The sequence below is a fragment of the Protobothrops mucrosquamatus genome, unplaced genomic scaffold, assembly GCF_001527695.2.
Source record: "Protobothrops mucrosquamatus isolate PMUCROS unplaced genomic scaffold, P.Mucros_1.0 scaffold2181, whole genome shotgun sequence".
NCBI lineage: Eukaryota > Metazoa > Chordata > Lepidosauria > Squamata > Viperidae > Protobothrops > Protobothrops mucrosquamatus.
Genome location: NW_015388274.1, coordinates 92628 through 104947, shown reverse-complemented (window position 1 = coordinate 104947; position 12320 = coordinate 92628). Strand labels below are relative to the sequence as shown.

General features: G+C 33.8%; 1 protein-coding gene across 2 annotated transcripts in view; it reads right to left on the bottom strand.

The window, feature by feature from the left end:
- The window catches only part of EML5 (EMAP like 5), an 80563-nt gene that overhangs the window by 41061 nt on the left and 27182 nt on the right, over positions 1-12320 (bottom strand). For both annotated transcript variants that reach the window (XM_015824285.1, XM_015824286.1), the window contains exons 12-19: positions 10593-10699; positions 8490-8608; positions 7842-8028; positions 6667-6772; positions 5782-5875; positions 3177-3277; positions 2100-2302; positions 1124-1235 (exon numbers count right to left, since the gene is read on the bottom strand). In XM_015824285.1, coding sequence (XP_015679771.1) covers positions 1124-1235; positions 2100-2302; positions 3177-3277; positions 5782-5875; positions 6667-6772; positions 7842-8028; positions 8490-8608; positions 10593-10699 — 1029 coding nt within the window. The remainder of the gene's footprint in view (positions 1-1123; positions 1236-2099; positions 2303-3176; positions 3278-5781; positions 5876-6666; positions 6773-7841; positions 8029-8489; positions 8609-10592; positions 10700-12320) is intronic.

Sequence of the window (12320 nt, the reverse complement as noted above, 5' to 3'; positions counted from 1 at the left end):
GCTGCCGCGCCGCCGCCGCTGACTCGAGTATAAGCCGAGGGGGGCATTTTTCAGCCCCAAAAATGGGCTGAAAAACTCGGCTTATACTCGAGTATATACGGTAAATGTGATTGAATTTAAGAAAATTATAATGGATTAAAATGTTTTGAATAAAAGTTACAGGACTAGAGGACTAGATGTATTAAATGGAGTACTTAAAGATTAAACATATTTTTAATTATGGTTAAAAAGAATAAGAAATCTTGGAAACAAATATATATTAGCTTAGGAGGGATATATATTTCAAGTAGTATGTTATTTTTTACGTTTCTTTACTCTTGCTCTCCTTTCTTTTTTTACTGTTTTATCTATTCCTTAAAAAATGTAAAAGTGCTGAGATGGTTCATATGGAAAAAATAGACTTAAATTTTTAAATGTAATTAATTTTTGAGAAAATCTTAACCAGTAAGAATACTTTGAATCTTGTGAGAGAAACAAATGTAAATAAGGACTGTAACAGGATCTATGATAGGGCAACCAGAATGATTGGATAGAAAAGAAATATTATATTGATATGATTATTATTTTTAGGAATATTGGGAAAAAATTATATATTTAAATGTTATCTATCAAAACAATAAGAACTGTATTAAGTCAATGTTTGCAAAAGAGGACATTTTGGGGAAAAGAGGAAATCAACTAAAACCATTATGTGGATTATGGATTATAGAAATCAATTGTTAGTGATTATTTAACAAATGTAAACCCAGACAACACACTGTTCACCAATTATTAAGTGATTTATGTTTTAAAAAATCAATAAAATATATTACAAAAAAAGATTCTCTTATTATACTGTATAACAATAGACTTCTGCTAATCTCTGAATTGTTTTATTCAGGACTTGCCTACCTCAAGTTACATAGTAAAATTCAGTTCTAATACAAACCCTTTTACTGCATGAAAGCAGATATAGCACATTATGGGAATTACATGAAAAACTCTCAACTACTCAGAAGTCCCACCTTCTGTGCTTTCACAGTCTTCAAAATTTTTCAGCTGAATCAGCTCACAAAAAGATCATTATTTTAAAATAGTAGGAAATAAGTTTGTATTATAATAATCTAAGAAAACATCAAATTACCTTTGGAGCCTGGGGCTAATGCAGTTCGTTTGATGGCATATGTTTTCAGACACCGTTCGAAGCTGTCATCCCAAAGAGCAACAATTCCATCTTTTGCCCCAGTTACAAATCCCTAAAGACAAAGAGAAATAGAATATAAAACATATTCCATATGTCTTGATTGTAAACCACACTGAGAAGTTATTTACATGTTATACGCATTCATATTTTATTCCATTGCCACAACCTTGAGCAATATTTCTACAGCTGTCTTTATTAATGTTACACTCAAGTTCCTATATTTATGGCATCTATATTCACAAATTTATGTTTCTATTGCACAGATTGCAAACTATATCATATTAAAATTGTGTTGCTTCATGCTACATTAACCCTGAATAATGGTGATACAGTTTCACAGTGAGCATCATCCAAGCAGGATGGTTTGTGACCTTTGTTGTGTTTGTGTGTGCGAGGCTACTTGTGCTTAAAATATTATTGTGCTTATAGTGAATGCCCTTGAGTTCAAAGAAAAGTACATCTAGTGATGGAGAAAAGACTAAAAGTGCCAAGAAAGGGATGGCTTTGAATGAGAAAGGGTGGATTCTAAAAGAGATTGTTTGGTTCTTTTCTCCCCCCACCCAGAGCAGAGAAATTACTTAAATGAGGAGGGGGAGAAAAAATGAAAAAAGAAGTCTCTTTATGCAATCTCTCCTGTGATAGATCCATTTTTCATCCTCCCACCCTCACAGAGTGAGAGACTGGAGAAAAAGAGATTACAAGAGACTAAGACTAAGCAAAAACACAACGAAGAATACCCTGGCTGCTTGTGTAGTATAATATGTGCACTGTTGGTTAGATTCATAACCATACTTTTTGAGTTAAGGAGGAAAAAGATGAAAAACAGTGGGCTCGCCAAATCCTTTAGGCATGTCTAATCCAACTTCCAGGCTTGAATGCAATAAAATCAATTTATATTCAATGATAAGTTACTCACTTTTTCTAATGCATGCATACTGAACAATGGGCCATCATGTGCTTTTACTGTTTTGACGAGGAAAATATCTCTCCATATACACACATCTCCAGTTGCAGTTCCAGAGAATGCCATTTCTTCTGTCCAGCCATAAACTGCACACATCATTGTATCAATTTTTCCCACTGGACCCACATAACCTTTTTTCCCAATTAGTCCACCTCCTTAAATTCAAATAAAACCAAATTATTATGTTTGACCATGAACTTGTGTTTCTAAACAAACACAGAAAGTTTTAAAGGTAAAACACAACACTGACTTCCATTTTTTAATTTCTTTTATTAATTACAATGAATCATTTGTACTTTCTTCAATTATGAAACCTTAGAGACTACATACAGAATTTAATATTAAACCATAAAACACATACATCAAAACAAGTTTGACTGTATGTATACAGTATATGTATATGTATGATTCAAAATTTTGTGTCTGACAAAGAGTTAAATGGGAGACTAGCTATACTAGTATAGCTAGCCTCCCATTTAACTCTTTGTCAGCCACAAAATTTTGAATTTATAGTGTTCACAGTAGTGACGTCTGCCTGCAAAAGATGCTTCTAGACTGGAGTGAAACAGAACAGATTGCTTTACATTTGGTAGACCAGGTGTTCTACCCAACACATAGTTGTATATGTATGAATATACATATACATATACATATACACATATACACATAAATACATACATACATACATGCATACATACATACATATATATGAAACAAAACAAAATAAAAATAGAGGGATGTATTGATACAATTATTTAAAAATGTTGTATCAGTATCTGTTTCAAGAGAGACATGGGAGATTATATAATTCAATTCTATAATTATCATCATTGGGTCAAGTATCATCTGTTACCCTCATACTTTCTCAAAAGCAAATTATATTAAAAAGCTAAACTTAAACTTATTATGCAGTTTAGCTTCATTTACTCTCACACCCCAGTAAACTAGTGTCATATAAAAGAGGAAAATATAATATGATTGGAGTAACTTGATAAATTATTCAAAATAATTTTAAAAATATTGCCTTACCTGCTCTTCGCCAGAATTTTATGTGTTTAATTCCAGCTGTAATTAATTTATCAGGCATAAAGGGGTTAATTTTAACAACAAAGATCTTGTCTTTACTCCCCCTAAAAGAAATTTAAAAATATTTTTACTTTCATGTGGGACAATATTTTTTCCATACAATAAAATTTTGACAAAACTACATTTTCCACAATTACTTATATTCAAATAGCAATTTTGTTTTAAAATTAGTAGATGACTTGTCTATTTATCTTTAAAAGTTAGAATTTGATATTCTCCATTTTACTTTCTGGAAAGACAAAATAAAAAATATAGTTTTTTGCATAACTATCTCCAATATAAAATTCTTCTTGCTGTGGTATAATATCTTCATGTACCTTTTTTCACATCTCTTTATTATGTTGGTCCCTCATCATTCTAATTATTCAGGATATTTCCTAATATACTGGTCATAAGGTTTGTTAAAAAGATGAAGGTTAGAACAATTAACCAGTGGAACAATCTGCCTCCAGAAGCGGTGAATGCTCCAACACTGGAAGTTTTTAAGAAGAGACTGGACAGCCATTTGTCCGAAATGGTATAGGGTTTCCTGCCTGAGCAGGGGGTCGGACCAGATGACCTCTAAGGTCCTTTCCAACTTTTTATTATTATTATTATTATTATTATTATTATTATTATTATTATTATTATTATTATTATTATTATCTCATTTTGAAGTTTTGATCAGAATTCTGCAAGAGCCAAAATAAGTTGTTGGTCTATGTATGGACATGGGACAGAAATGGCACTGGTTGTACTTTTGGATGATCTTTAGCAAGGACAGAAAGGGGGTTGGGCATCCCTTCTTTCCTACTTGACCTCTTGGCAGCTCCCGATACCATCAACTATGTTATCCTTCTGGATCAGCTCACTCCGACAATACTCAATTAAACCTACTTGTTCTAAGACTATGCCGTCTTTGGTACTTGATGGATTAGCACCGCCCAAGAAAGACCCAGTGTGCAATCTGGGGGGCTGTCCGTTTGCAGGTCTGACAGGGCCCTTCAAAGAGCAGGTGGCAGTCATAGCTAGGAGGACCTTTGCACACTTTTGAGTTGTGCACCAGTTGTGCCTATTTCTAGATCGGGAGGCTCTGCTCACAGTCACTCATGCCCTGATCATCTCCAGATTGGACTATTGAAATGCACTCTACATGGGGCTGCGTAGGTATCTGGAATTTCCAACTGGTGCAGAATGTTGCATTGTGGGCAGTTATGTATATTCCCAGAATAACACATATCACACCTCTGCTCTGCAAGCTGCAATGCCTGCCACTTTCCTTCTGTACTCAATTCAAGATGCTGGTTTAATCTTTTAAAGTCCTCCATGGCATAAGTCCAGATTATCTGAGGGATCACTTCTCCCCGATGGCATCACCCATCTCATTAGATCTGCCATTTGCTAGAGTCTTACATTTCATGGGTTCCAGGAGGCAGGCCTTCTTATAGAACATTCTCCTCCCCCCCCCGCCCTTAAGTTACGTTGGCTCCATCACAGTTTATGTTTTGGATGTCCTTCAAGACCTGGTTACGTCACTAGGCTTCAAAGTCCAGGGAACTGTCAACATTCTAAGATGGTTCTATTATTTTGGTTGATATATTCACTTTTTCCAGGCCTTGGGGTTTATATTTATATTTTGTTTGTATATTTTAATTTTTAATAATATTTTTAATTTAATATTGTTTTATATTTTTATAATGATTTTTATATTTGCTGTTTTGATTGTTGTACACCACCCAAAATCACTTCCATATTAATTTGATAAATAAATAAAAATGATATAACCAACCCTAATTACTCAACTGTTCTCTCAAAATAGCTTGCTTCCCCCCCTCCCCTTTTTCCCCTTCTCTTTCAGTATTTGAAGGATGGATACGTATAATAAGACAGGAGTTCTTCCAAGTTTATTGAGAAAGTAAAAGAATAGTTCTCTCCTCTTTAAAGAGCTACTAAACCTTGCCTACTTCTCTGTGTTGTGCTGAAAGAAAAAACTTAGCTTTTCCCCCCCATGCCTTTTAAATACAGTTGATTAGATCCATGCATTCAATATATATGGAATTAAAAATACAGACCACAAATTTAATTAAGAAGCCATTTTATCTGCAGGAGGCAGATTCTGAATCCAGACCTTAAAATTCATTGTTCACATTCTAGGCTTTTTTCACATCAACACGCATAACATATTTTTTAAAAGACTGAAAATATCTTCCATCTGTTTTTAAATAATCCTAATTGCAGTAAACTGTGATTTATGCACCTTAATCAGCAAATAAAAATTACTGATCTTCAAAATCTCTGATCAACATACTAATGATTAATCATAATGGGTTGTACTACCTTCCTTTTATCTTATTGAATTTTTACAAGTGGATCTAATGTACATGTAAGGCCTAGGAATATAAACACAATAAAGCAGATTGGATATACTTTGTACAATTCACCCACATCCATAATAAGAAATTTACCAGTCCACTGCGCATTAGGTATCAATAAAAACAAGGCCAGAAACATCCTGCTTTTTACTTTGATTTCAAATGATTATAGTAAAACAGGTGGATGACTTTTTTACCTTACTGCTGAAAGCTTATCTCCTTTTCTCCAATCCCAAAGAATAACAGTGTGATTGTCATCGATTCCAACTGAAGCTAAACGTTTGCCATCAGCTATAAAACAAAGTATAAATCATTGTTTTATAAACAGCAATACTTACAAATTATGGCAATAAATACGGGGGGGGGGCATTCTGAATATCTAAACTCTGTCACATATTTGTATATCAGCAGTAACTGACTCCATTGCTATTCAACTCCAAATATGCTCTTTTATTTTGAAGAATGCACCACATAATAACTGATGAAATTTAAATTTGGAAGCAATATCCATAATGCTTACTTTAAAGAGACAGTTTAGAAATGTAATGATTTCTCTAATTCAGTCTCATATGCCTGTTTTCAAAAGATATACTTTTTCAAACCAATTAATTTTTAAAATGTTTTTTTCAATAGTAGTAAAGTATATGATAGAAATGATGCTTTTGTTGTATTTCAATGTTTTTCATAAAATTTGGATCATTATCATTCTCAACTATTATGTTAATTAGCTTATTTTCAAAATTTAATCAACTTAAGACCAATGCTATTATCTGCCCCAATTAGTTTCTATGCAGGCAGCTGTCTCCACTTGATGGTTAGAGATTCCCCTCCTTTGGCCATCAACATTCACATTTTAGGAAGGGATGGTCCTCATACGGATAGGCAGTGAGAAACTGAGTTAATTTCATTATATCATTGCTGAACAGAATCCAATCCCAATGACTACAGAGATACAAAAGACAGTTTTTTTAATAATATACGTATCTCCTTCAACATCAAATACACATCTGCCCTTAGTATTAACAAAATAAATCACATTTATGTAGTCTACACTTTCACAAAAATATGATAACCATACATACCTGAAAAGTCAACAGCACAAACACCATACTGGTGATAGCCCTTTAATACCGACAGTGGTTTGATTGTCTCTGTATCCCAAATATGGGTTGAGCAATCCCGGCCAACCTTATATAAGAGATTGAACACATATACGTACACATGTAATTATACAGTCAACTTTAAAAGCCCAAAGTATATAATAGAAACTATACTAACTTCCTAGATTTTCTATTATACCCAATTCCTAACCATGCCATCCATTCATATTATAGTATTGTACTCCTATTTTCATGTCCTTTGGGAAACTTGCAAAACGTGGCTGCTCAAAAAGGCATTTTGAATCTGATTAATATGGAGCCATAACTCTGGCATTAATTTTTGCATTCTATATTCTTATGATTATTATTCTTACTTTATAATGTCTTTCATTTGTCAATACCTCTACATTCTCTAGAGTCTATTTGGAATAAGGAAATGGATAAATTGTGCAGATAAGTAAGTAAATGTTAACTTAGCAAAAGCAGCATTGCTTTCTCTTGGGATGATTCTGTCTGAAATTGTAATTACTGCTGGACAATTTTTGAAAATAAACTTTGTAAGGTATATTATGTTACTTAAAACAACCACTAAATTAACAATTTCTAACAATTGTTTAGAAAACAGAAATTACTTCATAGGCATCCAGACCAAGGTATTATTAAAATTATGACACTTTCAGGATGTAATAATGCAAATGGCATTGTTATATAAGAACATCATGACATATGATGCCACAACATAAATTGCATCATTTATATCAGGATCAAGATGTACTGTAGATGTCATCTTTTACATCCTTTGATCCAACCACTGTCATCTATGCAATGGATTCAACCCACTGGTTCTAATCAAGCATGGGTGCATCAATGTATTTTATGAAGTTCTGTGTATCCAGCTGCTTTAATATTTTTCATGCAATGGAGACGCTCCCACACATACACAGAAAATTTCCCTTTGCAGGAAAAATATGTTTCTGATTTCCAGACACTCCTATTCTTATATAGCCTAAGAATCATCCAAGAAAGTCATATATATTATTTTTTCTCATGTAGCATAACAAGCCCAAACACATTTTCTATAGTAGAAGAATATTGACAGGAATATTGACTGAATTGAAATAACAACTCTAGATCTCTAGTTCCCCTATACATCTTACCTGGCCTGTGGCCACATAGTCCTTTAGAGGGTGAATAGCAAGGCATAGGATATCATCATCATGACCCAAATAAAAGCGCTGTGTGTTTTGCTGCCGATTGTATACTATACCCACTGCTGCAACATGGTATACAATTTCTCCAGTTTGAGTATAAAATAAATTACTCCGACAGTCATAACCTCTGTAACTAATAAAACAACATTAAATTAAAGTAACAAGTATCTTAATGTAATACATTATAGACATGCATCATGCTATTCCCTTTCAACATAAGCCATTAACTACTGGGACAACATTCACTATCTTGACTTTTTTTTAACAATAACTCATAAATTTAACACAGAAAAACTATTGTTTTGTAGAACAAATATGCAAACATGGGTATGTATAGGAAAAAACTTAGAGATGAAATCTGAGAAATTATATTCAAGAAAAATAATACTTTCTCCCAGTAGTATAATTCCATTTGAAATAAAACCACGAGGCTGCTTTTAATTAAAAACAAAATAGAACAGCCAGTTGTAGAATTCGTCCTTGAGTGTCCAAATCTGGATAAATACATAATAAGTATTATTTGCTTTTAGGAAAGAAAAGAAAAGAAAGAAAAAAAATAGAAAAGGGAAAAGGAAAACAAAAACATTTACATACCCATGAACAAAATGTAATCTTATACTATTAATTGGAGCCCTCTCTCTTCTTTTTGAGGCTGCAGTTTTTCGTTTTTCTTTGCATTGCTCTTTAAGCTGAGGTAGATCTTCTTTGTAAACCTTAGCAGGGAATATAAGGATTTTCTGTCATTGTGCATATTTGAAAAACCAATCACTCTAAGGAGTAGTTTCCTTACCATCTATATGAGCATCATATATTGGACATGGTTACAACACTGTTAAAAAGCTATTCCAATAAAATAAATTATTAGAATAAAGAATTATAAGTATTTACTGTGAAAGCTGAAAATGCAAATGGTTTGCAAGCCCTAGTAATGAAAATCAATAACATAAAAAAAACTGAGTAAGATTAAATATACTAGGAGGGTCAAACCACAACAATCTGTTCAAGAATTGAACTAGTGCAAAGTGTCTGCATGTTAGGTTGACTACCAAAAACGAAGGAAGATCTTGAAAAAGATATTTGGAAGCCATAACATGTCTGTATCTACAATATAAAAATTATGCAAACAATGGCTTTTCCTGCAACACTCTCCAGAAAAAAAAGTTGAATTTGAAGAAGCAAGATAGAAACAATATTAACCCTTATTAACTTTGGTATTGGAGAAGACTGATGAAATTACCACAGACAAACAAATGAATCATAAAACAAATGAACCCAGAATTCTTACCTGAGCCACAATTAACATGTCTCAAGTTATCATACTGTTAACACATTGTGCAAAGATGTAACTCTCTAAAGAAAGCTATTAATGCTGAGAAAGGGGAAGGAAAAGGAAAAAAAGAAAATGACCAACAGCAAAGTGCATGGATTACAAAGGTGATGAATACACTGTTGGGAAATCTTAATGGCCACATTGGGGACAGGTGGTCCTGGAAATAGTGTATCTATGTGGTAGCTAAGTTGACACTGACTTGATAGTGCATAGTCAATGAATCAGTACTTTGAATAACATTTCCTCCTAATTTCAAATGTTTCCACTAAAGAGATAAAATCCACTGATTTTACATAATTAAGGAGCTGTACAACAATTCCCATTACTACTTGCAGCTTATTATACTTTTCTTTTATAACCCAGTAATCACTTGATTCAGTATGGAGTCGTGGTGATTGAATGGAGCTGAGCATTTACTGGCTGGATGCCCTTCCTGACACCTATGTGGCGTTCGTAGTAAATATTTTCTATTTCCACTCTGATAGAAAAACATCTGTCTCTGCCTAGGATTTATCTCTCAGCCTTCAGAGTTCTGGTTCCATCTTAGGCATGAAACCTGACCAGGTGACTTTGGGGCAATCACTCTCTCAGTCCAACCCATCTTATAGGTTTGTTATGAGGAGGAAAGGAACATTATGTATGTTTCATGGCTTGGGTTTTTATAAAAATAATAAAGGTGGGGTTAAAAATAAAGAAATAAAGAAATGTTAATATTAAATATTTGGGGCAAGAGCTGAAATTACTTTTAAAAGTCAATAAATGGGATATGCTTAAAGAATGACCTAGCTGTATGTAGCAAATGCATTTCTCCGTTTTTAAAAATCCATTTGTGATGATAGCAAAAAGTTTATTCAGTGATACACTACTTCAGGGGACATAATTTCAGGGACCTACCTTTAATTATCTTGAATTTGAAAAAAGCTCCATAGAAACTCAGTATGACATGGCTAGATAAGAAATTTTATTGCATACTAGAACAAAACCACTTAAAGCAGTTGATTAACCTCTGCCAACATGACAATGCTATCCCTTCTTATAGCTTCTATAGTTTAAATTGGGCACTTGTTCCTTTTTCATGGCTTAGGAGAATCTTGCTTTGTATATCTCATGCCAGTCATTAACATATGCTAGGAAAGTCTAGTACCCAACATCTCCAAAATCAATTGTTTCCACATTCCACCCCTTCTCTCCTTTTGATTCTGAGCAACAGACTATACAGAATTAACAGACAGACAGGTGATTCTATGGCGGAAAAGCAACTCAAGCATAATTGCAATATTAATATTTTAGATGCATCCAGGATTATTAGGACAAGCAGAATCAATCTAGGGGTTTTCTAGTCCACCCTTTAATGTATGGGATAATACCTGTCGTCGATAAGTGATCTGAGTCTCTTGCTCAATTTCAGAGTCCAGCTCTGGAATGTCAGATTGATCAGAATCTGATTCTTCACTATTGGAGTCAACCATGCTTTCTATAATACAAATAAAATGTAGAGAAAATACTGAAAAATAAAAATCAAATTCAAGTCAAGAAATATACATATCCCCCCACTGAAGCAAATTCTATGGAGAATGGAATGGAATGGAGTGGAGTGGAGTAGAATGGAACAGAATAGAAAATTTATTGTAACTTTAAAAGTACACTAATCAGCATACATTAAAGTGAAATTTCATTGCATTCAGCTCTCAAAAAAATACCATATACACACATACACACACATACTTACATATACATGGCGAAAAAAAGAATCCTACTAATTTACAAGATGTATGGCATAAAGAACAAAACTGTCAGAGAATCTAGTAGTTCTGCTATAAATACTTCAAAACCTCCTCCCAGACCGTGAAGTGGGTGTGTGGGGTCTCTAACAATGCTTTGAGCTCTAAGCACATAGCTCTTATAAGCAGTATCCAGAATAATGGGAAGCAAGCTTCCTATAATCTTCTCCGCGGTCCTTACCACTCTCTGTATGAGTCACTGCTACCACCAAACCAAACAGTGATGCAGTTTGTTAAAATGTTCTCAATCATGCTTCTGTAAAAAGTGGCTAGGGCAGAAGGAGAAAGATGTGCTCTTCTCATCCAAGGCAAGAAATGTAAATGCTGGTTTGCACGCTTCACTAAAGATAACATATGAAGAGACCAAGTCAGATTGTTAGTTATCTGCACCCCCAAGTACTTAATATTTTGACCACCTCCACAGCTGCAGCCTTGATACAAAGTGGAGTATGACTATGCCATCTCTTTCTAAAATCAACAATGATCTCCTTTGTTTTATTAACATTCAGAACCAGGTTACTTTTACTGAGGGCCTTCAAGCTATGAACGTAATGTTCCCACATGAGATAAAAGGTAAGATAACAGAAACCTGAAAGGTTGGGAAATAAGCAGCTAAAAAGTATATGGGCTGTTAACTCAAAAAGATAAAAGAAGATGGCCAGATTCTGGGATACTGTTCTCTAGGGTGGAGAATTTCTTCAAAGGATAACACATACACCCTCTTATTTTACTGTAGTAAATTTATGTCTGCTTGCGAACATACAGGAGGGAGGAAGTTTAAATGTTATAAATGATACATAGCCCTCCAATCTAAGTTTCCCTTTTACTAGTACTCTCATTGCAGAAGGAGAGCCCATTCTTGACAGTGATCAATATCCATACATACTCGGCAATACTGCTGACCATGGTTAAATCACCAAAGTTTTCCATCAGTATCAGAACTAAGTTGCCACCCAGCTGGAACAATTACAAAAATGCTCAAGGTACAATAGTGATTGGGGTCAGAATTTCCATCACTAAATGATGAGATTGCAAAACTCAACATCACATGGTTGAATTGGTTAATGATGGCAATCCTGGCACTTCTTCTTATTGTAGTTAACTAAATCCCTCTGATCATTAGATTCCCATTAGATCATTATTACTTTTCCTCATTTTAGACTATTAATATGATGAGAATATTGCAGTTTTTTATACTGAATAGATGGAAATGGATTGTTCCTGTGTTTTATAAGAAAGGCCAATTAAAGTGTCTTTAAAGGATAACGTTTAAAACTTATTGTAATGGTGCCACTATGGAGCCAATCTTTTCTG